At 38.7% G+C, this 20,193-nt stretch overlaps 1 protein-coding gene across 5 annotated transcripts in view; it reads left to right on the plus strand.

Moving 5' to 3' along the window:
- The window catches only part of XIAP (X-linked inhibitor of apoptosis), a 63,818-nt gene that overhangs the window by 37,477 nt on the left and 6,148 nt on the right, over nt 1–20,193 (plus strand). For 4 of the 5 annotated variants that reach the window (XM_019718175.3, XM_019718180.3, XM_019718181.3 and 1 more), the window contains 2 exons: nt 465–504; nt 15,002–15,202. In XM_019718175.3, coding sequence (XP_019573734.2) covers nt 465–504; nt 15,002–15,202 — 241 coding nt within the window. The remainder of the gene's footprint in view (nt 1–464; nt 505–15,001; nt 15,203–20,193) is intronic. The other variant, XM_074324105.2, reaches the window with a different exon arrangement.

Genomic DNA, 20,193 nt, shown 5'->3' on the forward strand with positions numbered 1-20,193 from the left:
GAAGATTAAACTAATTTAATCCCTCAGCCTTCTGAAATTTGACTTGCATAATGTGTTTTGTACTCACAAATAGTTTTAAACTTTTCACAGACAGTATTTGAAATCTCAAAAATGTTTCTAAATGATAATGTCACCTGGGGTGGCCAAGGCATCAATACCATGTGGAAAGAGCCCTGGATGAGAACAGGAGATGAGAGTTGCCATTATGGTTCTGCCATGAACTGTATTGCCTCAATCAATCCCCACCCCCACAGAGCAGTATCTTGCCTGCGAAGTGAATGGATTGGGTTAGATGATATTTTAACTTCCTTCTAGCTTCATCAGACTATGCCTCTTGTGAATATTCATATGTTGAATTGGAATAAAGCCAACTTATAAATTCATGATTAATGTAACTTTTCAAATTTAGATAATTGCACTCTACCAAAAAGAATTCTAACTTATAATTCATATTTCTATTTTAGGGAAGAACTGCTGAAAAAACACCACTAACTAAAATAATTGGTAAATATGCTTATTATAATAAATATATTTTTAATTTCATGGCCAATTTATTATACTTGTTATTTAGAGGGTAGCAAGGTAAACATACATACCCGTTCAGGTTAACCAAGGTATATTTATTTGAGATGAGATTTCTATAAATTTAAGAATTAATGAAGTGCCAATAAATTTTAGTCGGATATTTATATATTCAAAAGATTCATACGGATGTTCGAATATATACAACTAACTGTGGGAAAGTTTTTCATAGTTAGGGAGGAGCAACTATAAGATGTCCTTCATCTCTTCTGTTAAAAGCACTGAACAATTAGGTGTATTTTTGTTGCTGGGGTTCCTTTAGTTAGCCCAGATCATGAATCTAGTGCTCTACTAATGTGCCATCACCATGATCAGCTCTAACCTGCCTGCTTCTTTATTCCATGCCACCTTTCTGCCTTCCCTAGCTTTGTCACAGAGGGGTTCGGTTAGGTTTATTTACCTCCTATTGTGTCACAGAGAGGTAGATGTTTTTATCACAGATTTACTCATCCATATGAGTAGACATCGACACTTTTCAGGTGAAGAAACAGTCAGAGAGGTTAAGTGATCTGCCCACAGTTACATTACAAATCATTAATGGAACTAGGACTGTAAACAAGGTCTTCTGAATCCTACATCACACTGCAGATCTCATTCTCAACTTAGGCCTCATCTTTAAAAAATAGTAAAAAGCTTAATTTGGAATATGTCTACTGATTCCCTATGCTCATAGCTTCATCTATTTAGTGTCTTAAGGATTGCAAGGCAAGAGAATACTGTAGTATATATTTTTATAAATATGCTTGAGAAGGAGAGCTACTTTGTATTGGTTGATATGGGTTTTGTAATGGGCATAAATTATACAGTTTAAGAAATCATTTATTCCAACCTATTTTTTTGAAATTATCCAGAAACAAAGATTTTATAACATTTCTTGATAGTAATCATCCTTACAATGCATACTATTCTTTTTATGACTAATGAGACCCTTGATCTGGTTTAGGATTACTGTTTTTAAATTGTGATATAATTCATTTAACAAAATTTTCATCCTTATGAAGTGTGTACTTTAGTGGTTTTTAGTATATTCACAAGGTTATGCAGCTATCACTACTATTTCATTGCAGAACATTATCATAACCCCAAACGAAGCCCATACCAATTAGCAGTCACTCCCCATTGCTGCCTCAGACAGCCACTAATTTACTCTGTCTTTATGGACATTGCACATTAAATGGAATCAAAATATGGGGTCTCAAAGTTCATCCATGTTGTAGTATTCATATATGAATATTTCTTTTTTAAGGTGGAAAACCATTCCTTTGTATGGATAATACCACACCTTATTTATCCATTTATCATTTGGTAGAGACATTTAGGTTGTTTCCACTTTTTAGCTATTATGAATGATGCTGATGGCTGCTATGAATATTTATGTATGAATTTTTGTGTGGACACATGTTTTTAATTCTCTTCGGCATATATTTAGGGATAGACTTGCTGTGTCACATGGTAACTATGTTTAACCTTTGACAAACTACCAGACAGTTTTCCAAAGTGGCTGCACCATTTTACATTCCCACCAGCAGTATATGAGGGTTCCAGTTTGTTTCTCCACATCCTTGTTAACACTTGCTATTGTCTGTCTTTTTATTACAGCCATCCTAGTGGGTGTGAAGTGGTATCTCATTTTGGGTTTGACTTGTATTTCCCTGATGGCTAATGATATTGGGCACCTTTTCATGTGCTCATTGGCCATTTGTATGTCTTCCTTGGAAAAATGTCCATCCTCTTTGCTCATTTTAAAAAGATTTTTTTAAAAATTTTATTTTATTAAATTTATTGGGGTGACATTTGTTAGTAAAATTACATAGATTTCAGGTGTACAATTCTATAGCTAGCATACAATATTATATTAGGTTCAGCTGTACACCATAGTTAGCCAACATTTATATACCAAAAGAAGTGATCACTATAATAAGTCCAGAAGCATCTGATACCATATTATGCTATCACACTATTATTGACTATATTTCCTAAGCTGTATATTACATCCCCATGACAGACTGTTTCATACCTAGATATTTTAACCTCTTACTCTCTTTCACCTTTCCCCCTCTTTTAATTTTTCAATTACAGTTCACATTCGGTATTATATTAATTTCAAGTGTACAGCATGTGGTTAAACATTTAAATAATTTAAGAAGTGATCCCCCTGACTAGTAACCACTTGGCACTGTATATAGTTATTACCTTATTATTGATTATATTCCTTGTGCTTTACTATACATCCCTATAACTATTTTGTAATTACCAATTTGTATTTCTTAATCCCTTCACCTTTTTCACCCTGGCCCCCAGCCCCACTCCTATCTATCACCCTGATAAATTTAGTACCGATCTGGCACCATACATACAGAGTTCTTACAATATTATGGACTGTATTTCTTATTGCTATACCCTACATCCCCTTGACTACTGTATAAAAACCAATTTGTACTTCTTAATCTCTTCCCTTTTTTCGACTATCGCCAAACCCCCTTTCATCTGGTAACTATCAAAATGGTCTCTATATCTGTTAGTTTGTTTCTATTTGTTTGTTTGTTTATGTTGTTCTTTAGATTCCACTTATAAGTGAAATCATATGACATATGTCTTTCTCTGTCTGACTTACACAATACCCTCTAAGTCCATCCATGTTGTTACAGATGGCAAGATTGCATTCTTTTTTATGGCTTACTAATATTCCATTCTGTATATGTACCACCTCTTCATCCATTCATTTATTCAGGGATACCCAGGTTGCCAATATCTTGGCTATTGTAAATAATGCTGCAATAAATACATGGATGCACACGTCCCCTCAAAGTGGCATTTTGAGTTTCTTCAGATAAATATCCAGAAGTCCTTCTTTGTCTCCTTTGTTTTAAAGTCTGTTTTGTGTGGTATAACTGTTGCTACGCCAGTTGTTTCTTTCTTTTCGTTTTCATGAAATATCTTTTTCCATCACTTTACTTTTAGCCTCTGTGTGTCTTTCAATCTGATGTGAGTCTCTTGTACACAACACATGTATGGGTCTTTTTTTCTTATCTGTTCATTTACCCTTATCTGTCTTTCGATTGGAGCATTTAATCCAATTACATTGAAAGTAGTTGTTGATAGATATATTGCCATTTTATTATTCATAGTTTAGATTTTTTTTTTCTTGTCCTTCGTACAGAAGTCCTTCTAACATTTCTTGTAATAGTGGTTTGGTGGTAATGAACTCCTTTAGCTTTTTCTTGTCTGGGAAGCTCTTTATCTGTCTTTAGATTCTAAGTGATAGGTTTGCTGGGTAGGGTAATCTTGGTTGTAGGTCCTTGCTTTTCATCACTTTCAGTATTTTGTGCCAATCCCTTCTGGCCTGCAAATTTTCTGTTGAAAAATTAGCGGATAGTCTTATGGAAGCTCCCTTGTAGATAATTAACTGCTATTCTCTTGCTGCTTTGAAGATTCTTTCTTTGTCTTTAACCTTTAGCATTTTAATTCCAATGTGTCTTGGTGTGGACCTCTTTGGGTTCATCTTGTTTGGGACTCTGCGCTTCCTGGGCCTGTATGTCTATTTCAATCGCCAGGTTAGGGAAGTTTTGCAACATTATTTCTTCAAACAGGTTTTTAATTCCTTGCTCTGTCTTTTTTCCTTCTGGTACCCCTAAGATGTGAATGTTGACACACTTAATATTGACCCAGAGACCCCTTAAACTGTCCTTTTTTTTTTCTTTTCTGATTGGGTGTTTTCTGCTACCCTGTCTTCTAAATTGCTGATTCAGTCCTCTGCTTCATCTGATCTGTTGATTCCCTCTAATGTAGTCTTCATTTAAGTTATTGTAGTCTTTATTTCTGACTGGTGATGTTTATATTTTCTATCTCTTTATTGATGTTTTCCCTGAGATCATTGAGCATCTTTATAACCAGTGTTTTGAACTCTGCAACTGGTAGATTGCTTGTCTCCGTTTTGTTTAGTTCTTTTTTCTGGAGCTTTGGTCTGTTCTTTTATTTGGGACATGTTTCTTTGTCTCCCCATTTTGGCTGCCTTCCTGTGTTTCTTCCACGTATTAGGTGGGGCTTCTGTGTCTCCTGGTCTTAGTAGAGTGGCCTTATGTAGTAGGTATCCTGTGAGACCCAGTGGCACAGTCTCCCTGGACACCAAAGCCTGGTGCTCCATGTGTGTTCTTTGTGTGGGTTGTGTGCAGCCTTGGATGCTGTTGGCACATCAGTGGATGGGATTGACCCTCGGGCTGATTGGTTGTGAGGACTGGCTGTGACTACAGTGAAGGAGGTGTTGTGCAGAGGCTCACCCTACAGAGTAGGATTCACTTTAGCAGGGATCTGGTGCCTGCCTAGTCTTCCCTTTGGGAGTGTTGTCCTTGGAGGCAGCCAGATGATGCTCTGGCTTGGTCCAAAGCTGGCCACTGGGCATGACAGCCTCGGGACCTCCTGGGAGGGACCCATGCAGGCCAAGTTCAGCCGCAGCCTGTGCCCTGCCTGGCTTATAAGCCACAAAGCAATTCTCAGATGGCCGCTTCCCGCACTGGGCTTGGAGGTGTCTCAAGAGTCCAAGCTGCAAACCAAGGCTGGCTGTCACTAGTGCTGGAATTAGTGCTGCTCAGCCAGAGCTACGGAACATGTTGAAGCCAGTTGCTGCTGTTTTGGCTTTTGCAAATCTTTGAGAGATTTTTGGAAATCCTGCAGCATGAGCCAGGACAGGTTGTTTTTATGAAAAAGCCACTGGAAGAAGTTTGGGTGTGTCTGAAAGTTGGGTGGGGCAGGGTCTCAGAATCAGCAGTGCAGGGCAAATGAATAGTGTTAGCCAGGTTGATGGAAACTCAGATATAGTGGCAGTCTGTATGCTGGGAGAGGGGAGGGCTCGAAAAAGAAGCAGTGGCTTCCACCAGCTCCTCCATGCAGGAGAATGCTGCCCCTCCAGCCCTTGCCCTGAAGACAAACAATTCAATTTCTCCCCCATATGTCCCTGGCACCTTTCAAGTTGCTGCCCCAGTGCTGAAGTGAGGCGAGGGAGTCCATGTGCGGGCCCTCTTAAAGGAACGCCTGGGAGTGCAGCTGCCCTCCTGTCACTCAGCCAAAATCTCTTCTGGTTTTCACAACCAGAAGTTATGAAGACTTCTCTCCTTGGCTCTAAAGCCATAGGCTAGGGAGTCTAGTGTGGGACTGGGACCCCTCACTCCTTTGGGGGTGGAGGGACCTCCACAGCTGAGATGTCCCTCCTGATTTTTTTTAAAGATTGTATGGGGGAAGGGGAACAGGGCTTTATTGGGGAACAGTATGTACTTCCAGGATTTTTTCCAAGTCAAGTCGTCCTTTCAATCGTAGCTGTGGAGGGTGCAGCTCAGCTCCAGGTCCAGTTGCTGTTGTTAGTTGCAGGGAGCTCAGCGCACCATCCCCTGCGGGAGTCGAACCGGAAACCTTGTGGTTGAGAGGACGGGCTCCAACCAACTGAGCCATCTGGGAGCTCAGCAGCAGCTTAGCTCAAGGTGCCGTGTTCAATCTTAGTTGCAGGGGGCGGAGACCATCCCTTGCCGGAGTCAAGGAGTCGAACTGGGAACCCTGTGGTTGAGAGGACGGGCTCCAACCAACTGAGCCATCTGGGAGCTCAGCAGCAGCTTAGCTCAAGGTGCCGTGTTCAATCTTAGTTGCAGGGGGCGGAGACCATCCCTTGCCGGAGTCAAGGAGTCGAACTGGGAACCCTGTGGTTGAGAGCCCACTGGCCCATATGGGAATCGAACCGGCAGCCCTCAGCATTAGGAGCACGGAGCTCCAATCCCCTGAGCCACCAGTCCGGCCCTCCCTCCTGATTTTTAATGGTCAGACACGGGTGTGGGACCTGCTCATTCTGCATCTCTGCCCCCCTACTGGTTTTGAGGTGTCGTCTTCTCTGTGTCCTTAGTTATAGGGCTTCTGTTCAGCTAGACTTCTGGTGATTCTCAGTGATGGTTGTTCAGTAGTTTAGTTGTAATTTTAATGTGGTTGTGAAAGGAGGTAAGCACAGTGTTTATGTACTGCACCATGTTGACCAGAAATCTCCTTTGCTTATTTTTTAGTTAGGCTGTCTTTTTATTATTGATTTATAAGAGTTCTTTATATATTCTAGTTCTTTTCATATACCTGTTCCTTCTCAGATACATGATTTACAAATATTTTTTCCCATTTTGTGGGTTGTCTTTTCACTTTCTTGTTGGTGTCCTTTGAAGCATATAAATTGCTGTTTTTGATGAAGTTCGATTTATCTATGTTTTTGGTCCCTTATGCATTTGGTTTTATATCTAAGAAACTATTGCCTAATCCAAGGTCGCCTATGTTTTCTTCTAAGAGTTTTATAGTTTTACAAGGTGTGATCAAACAATACAGTGAAGTTTAAATTTAAAAAAAATATATTACAGTAAAAGACACATTGCCATTAATCCCCCTCAAAATACGCCTCCTCCCTTCGAACATGCTTATCCCATCATTCTTGCCACTTTCGGAAGCAGTTCTGGAAGTCCTCTATCATGAGTGTCTTTCATTGTGCTATTGTGGCTGCCTTGATGTCCTGAATCGATTCAAAATGTTTACCTTTCATGGTCATTTTGACTTTGGGAAAGAGCCAGAAGTTGCACAGTGCCAGATCCTGTGAATAAGGTGGATGAGCACACACTGTATTATTTTTATTTGACAGAAATTGCAGTACCAGAAGTAATGTGTGACATACAGCATTGTTCATGATGGAGGATTAAACCATTTGCCCATTTCATGTGAATGCATTGTTCATGATCCATGATTTACGGTACACTTTAAAACACACCTTCTCTCCACCATAGCTCACACCTGACTGACTGCCCCGAACAAGTTGAAACTTGTCACACACTGTTAAAGAGGTTCTCCGCACCGCTTCCCATATTGAAGATCCCTGCCTTTTCCTTGGATGGCACTTGACAGCAGCATTCACTGTATTTTTTATCACAGCTCATAGCTCTTAAAGTCAGGTCTTTGATCCATTTTGAGTTAGTTTTTGTAGTGTGAGATAGTGGTCTATTTAATTTTATGTGGCTATCCAGTTGTCCTTGCTTTTGGTTTTCAGCAAGTTGAGCTTTCAGATACCTGCAGGATATCCGATTAAGTGGATATTAAAACCTGGATCTCATATAAATGAGGGTAAAATTGTGGGAGTACGGAAAGTGTCCCGAGAGATCGGATGAAAAAAAAAGTCAATGAGGGAATCTAAAGAAACCACCAATGTCTAATCAGGTAGCCAAAAGGAGCCAGCAAAACAAATTGGAAAAAAGTCGGAGATAGTAGAACTAGGAAAGAGTGATGTCCAGCTGACCTCTGGACATATCCACCTTGAAATCTGAAAAACACCTCACTTTCAGCATCTCTAAAAACCACTCAGATTGAATCCAGTCCTGGTCTATTCTGCCCATGTTGGTTAATAGTACCACAGTTCACAAAATTTGTCTGGTAATTTGGGCCAGTTTAAGCTTTTTGCTTTTCTTCATCCTTCTACATTTGATTAGTCACCAAGTCTAATGAATTACACCTCTTTAGTATTGTCTAAAACCCACTGGTTCTGCTCTTGTTCCTGCCTTTATTACTCATCCAGACTTGTCGTAGTCTCCATTCTGGTCTTTTATCTGCATTATATCCTCTTAACAGAATTTTTATCAAACGCAAATATTAAGTTACTTTCCTGCTTAGAAAATATCTTTTGTTATTTACCATATAGTGTTTTTTACAATCAAATCCCTACATGTCTCCATTTACAACCTCCTCTTTTTAAAAACGTTGAGGTATAATATACATACAGTGAAGTGCACTAACCTTAAGTACTCAACTTTATGAATTTTAACACACACACATTCACACACACACACACACAAAAACACACAAACACAAACAACCATACCCCAGGATCAAGGTATAGAACATTTCCACCACCCCAGAAAACTCCTTCAGGCCCTTTCCCAATCAATATCCACCCTCAAGTTATGTTCTGACTTGTATTACCATAGATTAGATTTGAACATCTTATAAATGTACTCTATATGTACGGTATGTACTCTTGTCTCTGGTTCATGATTATGATGATGTTTTACTCATCATATCTATGGGATTCATCCATATTGCCTGTGACAGTAGTTCGTTCTTCTCTATTGCTATGTAGTGTTTGAATGTACCACACAATGTACTTAGCCATTCACCTGATGATGCACATTTGAGTTGTTTTAAGTTTGCGGCTGTTATGAATAATGCTGCTATGAATATTCTTGTTTATGTCTTTGGTGGACATATGCACTCATTTTTAATACCCAAGAGTGGAATTGGTAAATCAGAGGGTTTAAGTCTGCTCTTCAGCAGCTCCTTACACAACCTGTATTCCTACTTTGAGTATCATTAAAATGAGTTTCTATTTGCTTTATTACCTCATCTAGTCCACCCCCTCAGCTATAGAAACTAAGTCGGAGAGAGAGCAAATTAATACATTCAATGTCACAGACTGGGACTTGCCCATATTTCCCATGATTTTTTAAAATAATTGCCAGTGACTCAGTAAACACATAGATTGTTTTCTTCCAATTACAGTTGACATACAGTATTATTTTATATTAGTTTCAGGTGGATAGCATGGAAGTCAGACATGTATATAATTTATGAAATGATTCCCCCCAATAAGTCTAGAACCTACCAGGCATCAGACATAGTTATTACAACATTAATGACTATATCTCCTATGCTGTAATTTATATCTGCGTGACTCTTTTGTAACTACCAATTGGTATTTTTTTTAGTTAATGTTCATTGGGGTGACAATTGTTAGTAAAGTTACATAGATTTCAGGTGTACAATTCTGTAATACATCATCTATATATGTCACATTGTGTGGTTCGCACCCAGAGTCAGTTCTCTTTTCATCACCATATATTTAATCATTTTTACCCTCATCTACTATCTCCTTACCCTCTGGTAAGCACTAAACTATTGTCTGTGTCTATGAGTTTTTGTTTCTTCATTCATTTGTCTTGTTCTTCTGTTGTTTTCAGTTTTATATCCCACATATCACTGAAATCATATGGTTCTTGACTTTTCTGTCTGACTTATTTCGCTCAGCATAATAATCTCAAGATCCACCCCTGTTGTCGCAAATGGTACTATTTCATCTTTTCTTACTGGCAGAATAGTATTCCATTGTGTGTATATATCACAACTTCTTTATCCAGTCATCTATCGAAGGACCCTTTGGTTATTTCTATGTCTTGGCCACTGTAAATAAAGCTGCAGTAAACATTGGAGCACATACATCTTTACGGATAAATGTTTTCAGATATTCTGGGTAACTACCCAGGAGAGGGATTGCTGGGTCATATGGTAATTCTATTCGTAATTTTTTGAGGAACCTCCACACTACCTTCTATAGCAGCTGCACCAATCTGCATTCCCACCAACAGTGTATGAGTGTTCCTTTTTCTCCTCAGCCTCTCCATCACTTGCTATTTGTCTTGTTGATGGTAGCCATTCTAACTGGTGTGAGGTGATAGCTCATTGTGGTTTTTATTTGCATTTCTCTGATGATTAGTGACGTTGAGCATTTTTTCATATGTCTATTGACCATTTGTATGTCTTCTTTGAAGAAATGTCTATTCAGGTTCTCTGCCAATTTTTTAATTGGATTGTTCGTTTTTTTTGTTGTTGAGTTGTATGAGCTCCTTATGCATTTTGGATATTAGTCCCTTACAGAAGGTGTTGTTTGCAAAAATCTTCTCCCATTTGGTTGATTTTTATTTTGTCAATGGTTTCTTTTGCTGTGCAGAAGCTTTTTAGTTTGATAAAGTCCCGTTGATTTGTTTTAGCTTTTACTTCCCTTGCCTTTGAAGTCAAATTCATAAAGTGCTCTTTGAACCCAAGGTCCATAAGTTTAGTACCTATGTTTTCTTCTATGTAGTTTATTATGTTTAGGTCTTTGATCCATTTTGAGTTAATTTTGGTATTTGGTGACAGATAGCAGCCTAGTTTCATTCTTTTGCACGTGGCTTTCCTAATTCTCCCAGTACCATTTACTGAAGAGGCTTTCTTTTCTCCATTGTATGTTTTTTGCTTCTTTGTCAAAAATTATCTGTCCGTACTTATGTGGGTTTATTTCTGGGTTCTCAATTCTATTCAATTAGTATTTCTTAATATCTTCAGTTTTTTCACCCAGCCTCCTAACCCTCCTCCCATCTGGCAACCATCTGTTTGTTCTCTGTATTTATGAATCTGTTTCTGTTTTTTGGTCATTTATTCTGTTCTTTATACTCCACATGTAAGTGAAATCATATGGTATTTGTCTTTCTCTGACTTATTTCACTTAGAATAATACCCTCTAGATCCATCCATGTTATTGCAAATAGGAGTATTTCATCTTTTCTTATGGCCGAGTAGTATTCCGTTGTCTATATGTGCCAAATCTTCTTTATCCAGTCATCTATTGATGGGCACTTAGGTTGCTTCCATATTTTGGCTATTGTAAATGATGCTGCAGTGAACATAGACATGCATATATCTTTTCGAACTAGTGTCCAGAAGTGGTATTGCTGGGTATTAAGGTAATTCTGTTTTCAATTTTTTAAGGACCTTTCATTCTGTTTTCCAAAGTGGCTACACCAATTTGCAATGTCAACAACAGTGCGTGAGGGTTCCCTTTTTTCCACATCCTCACCAGTACTTCTTGTTTGTTGATTTATTAATGATAAACAGGTGTGGGGTGATATTTTGTAAAATTTTAAAAATTGGTTTATACTTACATTTGCCAAAAAACAAAAATTCTGGTAGCATTGGAGTTAGCCCTGGGGAATGGGGATGGGAGTGCTGTTTGTAGGCTGAGCCTTAAAGGGTTACTTTTCCTGTTTACTTTATAGATGTCTGCATTTTTGAAATTCTTTAGATGAACATGTTTTGCTATTGCAGTCTTTTAAAGAAATCATAAAATAATAAAACAAATGATGTAAGAAGGTAGTGTAGTTTCGTGTGTTTTTTTTTTTGCATGTCCAGTTTTCCCAGTACCATTTACTGAATAGGCTATGTAGTCTATTTTGTCTGGTATAATTATTGTTACCCCAAGTTCATTTTCACTTCTGTTTGCATAGAATATCTTTTTCCATGCTTTTATTTTCAGTCTGTGTGTGTCTTTCGTTCTAAAGTGAGCAGCATATGTAAGGGTGTTGTTTTCTTTATCCATTCAGCCTCCCTATGTCTTTTTTTAAAAATTAAAGTTTGTTGGGGTGACAATTGTTAGTAAAGTTACATGGATTTCAGGTATACAGTTCTGTATTACATCGATAAATCACATTGTGTATTCACACCCAGAGTCAGTTTTCCTTCCATCACCATCTTTTTGATCCCCTTTGCCATCATCTACTATCCCCCTCCCCCCTTACCCTCTGGTAACCACGAAACTATTGTCTGTGTCTATGAGTTTTTGTTTATCATTTGTCTTGTTCTTTTGTTGTTTTTGGTTTATATACCACATATCAGTGAATTCATGATTCTCTACTTTTTCTGTCTGACTTATTTCACTTCGCATTATAATCTCAAGATCCATCCATGTTGTCTCAAATGGTCCTATTTCATCTGGAAACAACCAAAATGTCCTTCGATAGATGAATGGATAAAGAAGTTGTGGCATATATACACAATGGAATACTATCCCTACATCTTTTTATTCAAGCATTCAGTTCATTTCCATTTTAAGTAATTGTTGATAGATACGTAGTTATTGCCATTTTATTATTCAGATTTTTTATCTTTTTTTTTTCTTCTTAAAGAAGTCCCTTTAACATTTCTTGTAATCCTGGTTTGGTCGCAATGAACCTCCTTTGGCTTTTTCTTGTCTGGGAAGCTCTTTATCTGTCCTTTGATTCTAAATGATAGCTTTGCTGGGTAGAGTAATCTTGGTTGTAAGTTCTTTCTATCACTTTCAGTATTTCATGCCCATCCCTCCTTGCCTGCAAATTTTCTGTTGAGAAATCAACTGACAGTCTTATGGGAGCTCCCTTGTAGGTAACTAACTGCTTTTCTCTTGCTGCTTTTAGGATTCTGTCATTGTCTTTAAACTTTGGCATTTTAATTGTGATGTGTTTTGGTGTTGGCGTCTTTGGGTTCACCTTATTTTGGACTGTGTGCTTCCTATACTTGTTACTTGCATGTCTGTTTCCTTCACTAGGTTGGGGAAGTTTTCAGTCATCATTTCTTCAAATACATTCTCAATCCGTTGCACTCTCTTCTCCTGGTACCCCTATGATGTGAATATTGTTAAGCTTGATGTTGTCCCAGAGGTCCCTTAAACTATCCTCATTTTCCTTCTTCTTTTTTGTTTTTGTTTTTGTTATTCCTACTGGATGTTTTCTGCTACCTTGTCTTCCAATTCGCTGGTTTAATCCTCTACTTCAGCTAGTCTGCTGTTGATTCCTTCCAGTATAGTCTTCATTACTGACTGGTTCTTTTTTATGTTTTCTATCTCCACTTTTATGTTTCCTATCTCTTTGTTGAAGTTCTTACTGAGATCATTGAGCATTCTTATAACCAGTGTTTTGCACTCTACATTTGGTAGAGAGCTTGTCTCCATTTTTTTTTAGATCTTTTTCTGGAGCTTTGTTGTGATCTTCCATTTTGGACATGTTTCTTTGTTTCCCCATTTTGCCTGCTTCCCTGTGTTTGTTTCTGTGTATTAGGTAGAGCTGTGTTGTCTCCTGGTCCTGGTACAGTGGCCTTATGTAGTAGTTGTCTCGTGGGGCACAGTAGCAGAGTCTCGCTGGTCACCTGAGCCAGTTGCTCTCGGTGTTTCCCTATTATGCGTTTTGAGTACCTTTCTGTCGTAGTTGAGCCTTAGTTGCTGTTTACATGTCAATGGGGGGCTTATTGGTTGTGAGGATTGGCTATGAATACAGTGGAGGGGCTATTATGCAGGGTCTGACCCTATGGAGCATGATTTACTTTAATGGGACTCTGGTACCTCTTGAGTCTGCTGTTTGGATGTGTTGATTGTGGAGGTGATTGGGTGGTTCTCTGTTGTTGTGCGAAGCTGGCCACTAGTTGTTTTGATTCTGGTGCCTCTTGAGGGGTTTTCTGGCATAGGCCAAGGTGAGTTACCTGTGCCCTGCCTGTTTGGTATGACCTACAAAGTGATCTGCAAATTGTTGCCACTTATGCTGGGCTTGGAGATGCCTGGGAGAGGCTAAGCTGCGAAACGAGGGTGGCTGCTGCTACTGCCAGGCTTGGAGCTGCTTAGTGAGAGGTACGGGGCACATCGAGGCCAGATGTTGTTTATTTGGGGTTTGCAAACCTTTGAGAGATTTAAGCCATACAGGCCACGACAAGCCGTTTGCATGGAAAAGCCACTGGAAGTGGTTTGGGTGGGCCCGCATGTTGGGTGGGGTGGAGTCTCAGGAAATCACCAGGGCAGGGTGAACATTGGTAGCCAGGTTGATGGAGACTCAGATATGGCACCTGTCTTCCTCTGGACACTGGGTAGGAGAGGGCTCAAGAAAGGAAAAGTGGTTTTTGCCAGCACTTCTGTCTGGGATAAAGCTGCTCCTCCAGCCCTTGCCCTGAAGCCAGATAATTCAGTTCTTCTCCATATGTCCCTGGCACCTTTGGATCTGCTGTTCCAGTTCTGCAGTTCAGAGCAAGTGAGTCTGTCAGTGAGTAAGTCAGTACACGGGGCCCTTAAGAGAAACAGACAATCTGCACTGGTTTTCACAGCCAGAAGTTATGGAAACTTCTCTTCCTGGCACTGGAACTCTGGGCTGGGGAGCCTGGTATGAGACTGGGACCCCTCGCTCCTCAGGGGGACCTCCACAGCTGAGATATCCCTCCTAATTTTTAAATGCCACATGTTGGGGTGAGACCAGCCCGTTCTGTGTCTCTGCCCTCTCCTACCGGTCTCCAGTTGGCTTCTTCTATATATCCTTTGTTATAGGACTTGTGTTCTGCAAGACTTCAGATGATTCTCAATGATTATTGTTCTGTAGTTTAGTTGTAGGTTTGAGGTGATCATGGGAGGCGGTAAGCACATTGTTTACCAACTCAGCCATCTTGACTGAAGTCTCTGAGAGCATAAGACATCCATTTTTTAAAATACCTTAGGTTACTTGCTATCGAGTACATCTAATTTTAAAAATGTTCAAATTTTTTGAAGTATTTAACTCTTCATGTCTTGCACTGTTTTGTCAGTGTTAGAATACCTAATCTCATTTCACAGTGCTATAAAGTACTGCATTTTCAATTCTTATAACATTCTGAAAGTGATCATTCAGTGCTTAAATATTTCAAAATATTTTCAAAGCTGCTTTGATTGCTCGCTTTGTTTGGTTTTTGCTTGCTGCTTAATTTTTTTTTAACTATGTGTTGGGTTGCGTTAATGAAAATAATTTGTTTAAACTTTGTTCTTTTTCCTCACCAATTTTCATTTCAGATGATAACATCTTGGAAAATCCTATGGTACATGAAGCTGTACAAATGGGGTTCAGATTCAGGGACATTAAGAAAATAATGGTGGAAAGAATTCAGAAATCTGGGAGCAACTATAAATCAGTCGAGGTTCTGGTTGCAGATCTAGTGAATGCTCAGAAAGACAATACACAAGATGAATCAAGTCAGACTTCATTGCAGAAAGGTATGCCTGGCTGGTTTTAAAAAACGAGACACCTAACAGCAGTTCATTATGGATAGTATCCTGTGAGTCTGTGGTCCATTCATTTCCCTTCTTTCATATCCCCCTTAGGATAAACATGTCTGTAACTTTTTATTATGAAAAATGTCAAACATACTCAAAAGTGGAGAGAGCAGTATAGTGAACCCTGACATATCCATGAATTAGTTTCAGTGATTATCTACACTTTTACAGCCTTGTTTAATTCCCCCCCCTTTTTTTGCTATAGTATTTTAAAGTAAATCCCATACATTCTGTATTTTACTTACCTATAAATACTTCAATAAATATCTAACAGATAAGGCCTTTTTAAAATCTAGCCTTAACACTGTCTGCTCTTACTGATATAATAGTATACCATAAACAGGGTGGCTTAAACAAAAGACATTTAATTCTCACAGTTTTGGAGGCTGGGAAATCCAAGATCTAGGTTCAGGCAGATTTGGTTCCTGGTGAGGACTTCTTCCAGGCTTGCAGATGACTGCCTTCTCTCTGTGTCCTCACATGACCGACAAAGAGAGCACTCTGGTTTATTCTCCTTTTCTTTATTGTAAGGACACTGATCCCACCATGGGGTCCCACCCTCGTGACCTCATCTAAACCAAATTATCTCCCATAAGCCCCATCTCCAAGTACCATCACGTGGGATGTTAGGGCTTCAACATAAGAATTTGGGGAAGGCATAGGCATTTAGTCCATCACATACTATTATCACACTTAATGAAATGAAAGGTAATTCCATGATATTGCCTGAAATTCAGTTGGTGTTAATTTTCCCCATTGTCTTAAAATATTTCTACAGTTGATTTGTTCTAATCAGGATCCAAGTAAGATCCCCTGATCCTTTCATTTTAAAAGTGAATTTATACTCTATTTTAGATAAATAACATTTCCCTCCTTTCATATCCCCCTTAGGATAAACATGTTTGTAACTTTTTATTATGAAAAATGTCAAACATACTCAAAAGTGGAGAGAACTGTATAGTGAACCCTGACATATCCATGAATTCGTTTCAGTGATTATCTACACTTTTAGTTGTTGTTAGTTATCTACACTTTTAGTGTTGTTATTTGTTAGTGATTAACAGCAACTAACTTTTATCATAGTGTGTAGAATAAGTTTTTATAGTTGAAACTGTTTGGATATAGAATGTTCTGCATCTTTTCATATAAGAGTCATGACTAGAACTTGAATGAATGGCACCTTAATACTGTGAATCATACAGAAAGTGTATTAAATGATGTAGATGAGAAGAAGTACATCAACTCCTTTTAGGAAAAAAAAAAGATTAAAAAAATACAGGCTCTTCCTTTAAGTAGGCCGGCTACTCTAGTGCTTGTCAGCAACATTGAAGGTTAAGGAAAAGATGTCAAACTGAATACATTTTTGAGTATTTTAGTATAATCATGGTTCTCTAAGCTCTTGCCAACCTCTCCTAAAAGATGAGAATTCTTGTAGTGCTAACTGAACCTGAAAGTTTACTTATTTTTTTACATTAAAGACCCTTGTGATCTTTAAATTACTTCAGATGCTTTTGAAACATTATCCAGATAATTACATAAGTCATAAAACAGTATAGCATTAATGATTTTTAAAATTACATCAGTTAACAAAAGATTCAGCAGAAAACTTACTACTCGTATCCTAAAGATGCATTTAGTTTAAAACCTATAATAGCTCCGCTTATCTTGGTAATGGTAAAATAAACCATTTACTTGGTCTTCTTTCGACTGTAATTGAAATACACACAGGTAATTGTGTCATTTTTCCCTGCATGTTAACCACAACTCAAGCTTAATTAAGTTTGACAATAAGGTATTAATTTTTATACCTCAAGGTGTTGTCTGCAACAGAAGGATGTAGTGGGTTGCAGTTGGAATAGAACAGGAATAGAAGGGACAGAGTGAATTGTGGGTGCCTGCTCTCTATCCAGCAGGAGTTGATGGGGGTTCTTATTATCATTGAGACTATAAGCTAGAACAGTGTGGGAAGGAGGGTCTAAGCAAATGGCAGCTCTCAGGGGCAGGGGTTGGAATTCATCAGTTGACCTCTCCTTAGTCTCACTAAATTGAGAGGCAGGTAATTGGTACAGGCTATCTTCTCATGCTAGGGCTGCCACCTGTTTCTCTTCCCAAAGGCTGATGAGGAAAGACTAGGGCTAAGAATCTTTTCATTCTATATAAAATAGCGGGTAGGCCTTATTGAAGTAGAGCAGGTGGAATTTTTTAGAAAAGGTACAATGTTATTATTGCTTACTGAGAAATCCTAGATTCAATACCAGCTTATGTCCCAATGGCAGTATGACATAGAATGCCCCAGTAAAGTCTTCTAAAAATAGTACCATTCAGTATTCCTTTTTTCTTTCTTTTTAAAAATTACATAATATGATATAAAGCCCTGTCCTTTGTATGTTTGCTTACAAACATACCTTATGTGTATATTACTATACATAACATACAAATTGAATAACCTATACACATTTCTCATCAGTCTGTCTTTCCGAATGGATCTGCTCTGATAGTAAAATGAATAACATCAATTTATTCTAGAAGTGGTGTAAAATAAGGTAGTAAAAATATTAGCAGATAACATCAAAAATTTTCTAGCTGCTGTCTTTATTGCTCGTGTGCTAGAAACTTGACCTAGAAGAGGGGAAAGGTGCCATAGGGAATACGTAGACTCTAATAGTTACTCTTAGGGCTGGAGTAAAGTATTACGAGAGATAAACTATTAGTCTGGAAAATAAATCTCCCTAGAGCATCACTATATCAAGTAAGGGTGTATGCAATGCTGAAATAAGGTAGAAAATGTAGAGTTGATATCTGTTTGGTAGGCGTGACATTTCATTCCATTGTGGTCTGTAAAATGGAACCTCAAGCAATCAGAACCAAGAGGAACCTTAAAGATCATGTAACTTTCATTACTTCAGTGAGAAAACTGAAGTACAGATGCACTGTTGCCCAAGATCACTCAGATAGTTGGGAGTAAAATTCAGGTTTCCTGACATCTAGTCCAATGTTCCTTTTTTTATTTAAAAAAAAACCACACCAATATATGGTAAAATGTGCATAATTTAAAATTAACCATTTTTAAGTGTACAGTTCAGTAGTGTTAAGTACATTCACATTTTTGCACAACTAATCTCCAGAACTCTCTTCATCTACAAAACTGAACCACTGTACAACAACTCCCCATTCCTTTTCCTGCCAACTCCTGGCACCTGCATGCTGCTTTTTATCTCTATATTTGACTACTCTGGGTATCTGATCCAGTGTTCTTTTTCACTCATTGCAGCATCACATCCAAAAATAATGTATAAATTACTTCATTATTTTCCTTTTTTTTAATTATAAAACTACTTTTAATAATTTGGGGTGAGCCCCACAGGAATAAAAAACACTAGGAAGGGGTAATCCCCTCATCCCTCAGGAGTGGTCCAGTGGAAGAGACTACCTGATGGGAAGGAAGCACATAAGGGACCTGCTGCAGACTCATGGCAAAGGGAATACCTTTGGTGCTGGGACCTGTGAGCACTACAGGAGGAAACACAAGCATAGTGGGACTGGCCCCAGGTACAGAGGTGAAGGGCAAGAGAATTGGACATGAAGCCACAAAGCTACTTGGGTTCCTCCTCATTTGCCTTTTTCTGCTTCTGTTGCATGATCTCCGAGTCCTGCTTCTGGGTGGCAGCAGAAAGCCCATCATCCTGGTGCTTTCTCTTAACTGAGTCTACTCTAATAGGCGAACTCATGCTGGTTACCACTGGTTATGACAACAACATGAATATACACTTCATTCTGACTTTTTTGGACATATGCTTTTATGTAACATAAAATAGTGTTATAAAATGCTATCCCTTTACTTAGGTTGTCTCCTCTGCCCCGAATGCTTTTTCGATGTCTGTATACCTGGTCTCATTCCCCAGTATACCCCCAGTTCCCTAAATCCATCTAATGAACTCATCCTTCAAGGCTCAGCAGAGTTCAGTGCTCCCTCTTCTTTATGCTCCATACTGTTAGAGCACTTGCAGTATTATTTTGGAACTGTTTTCTTCTCTGTTCTGCCCATAAGACAAGCTTCTTGAGGGCAGGTGCTTTATCTTGTTTCTGGTAAGTCCCATAGTTGAGCCTATAGTTTTGATTATGCCCAGGAGGTTGGTTGCCTTTTAAGAAAAAAGATTAAATAATTGTTTCCTCTACCCCTAGCCAGGGAAACCTTTCTGAAACACAAATCTGAGCATATCTCTCTCCAGGTTAAAACCCTTCACCAGCTCCCAGGGCCCTGAGGATCAAGTCTAAACTCCTTTATATGGGTTGCCAAATATTTCATGATCAGGTTCCTGCTAACCTCTATAGCTTCATCTCATGTTGTTTCCCCTTCGCATTTTGTTCCCAAGCCTTGCCTGTGGACTCACAGGTTCTGTCTCTCCCCTTGGAGCCTGCTTATGCCATTTCCTTTGCCTAGAACACTCTTCTTCCACTGCCTCTCCCCCAAGGCCTTCTTCCTCTCCTAGTTTACTCCTACTCATTCTGTACGACCCAGTTTAGGTATACTCTCCTGTAGAAGGGCTTCTGTTTATGTGTTCATACATGCACCCACATGCACACACCAACACCTTTCCTGTGTTCTTCATAACAACACATTGTAACTACCATCACCATCATACTCTACTGTAATTGCCTGTCTGTGTTCCTTACTTGTCTGAATGTTTTGGGGCCTGGGGTCCATATTTGTTAGTTGTTGTATCTCTAGTGCCTAGAACCTAGTTAAGTGTTCAGTATTTGTTGAATGAACTTAAACCACTATTTTCCAAACTTGTTTTCAGAATAGTGTTCCCCAGAATGTTAAAAGATGCCATGAAAAAGGAGCTCCATAGTTAAATATGGAAATGCATTGTGAATTTCTAAAAGGGGACATGCAGTATATTAAACTGCCCTTAACTTGATAACAGTGG

This window comes from Rhinolophus sinicus, chromosome 18 (genome assembly GCF_057876585.1).
Source record: "Rhinolophus sinicus isolate RSI-liver-muscle chromosome 18, RSI-T2T, whole genome shotgun sequence".
NCBI classification, from domain to species: Eukaryota; Metazoa; Chordata; class Mammalia; order Chiroptera; family Rhinolophidae; genus Rhinolophus; species Rhinolophus sinicus.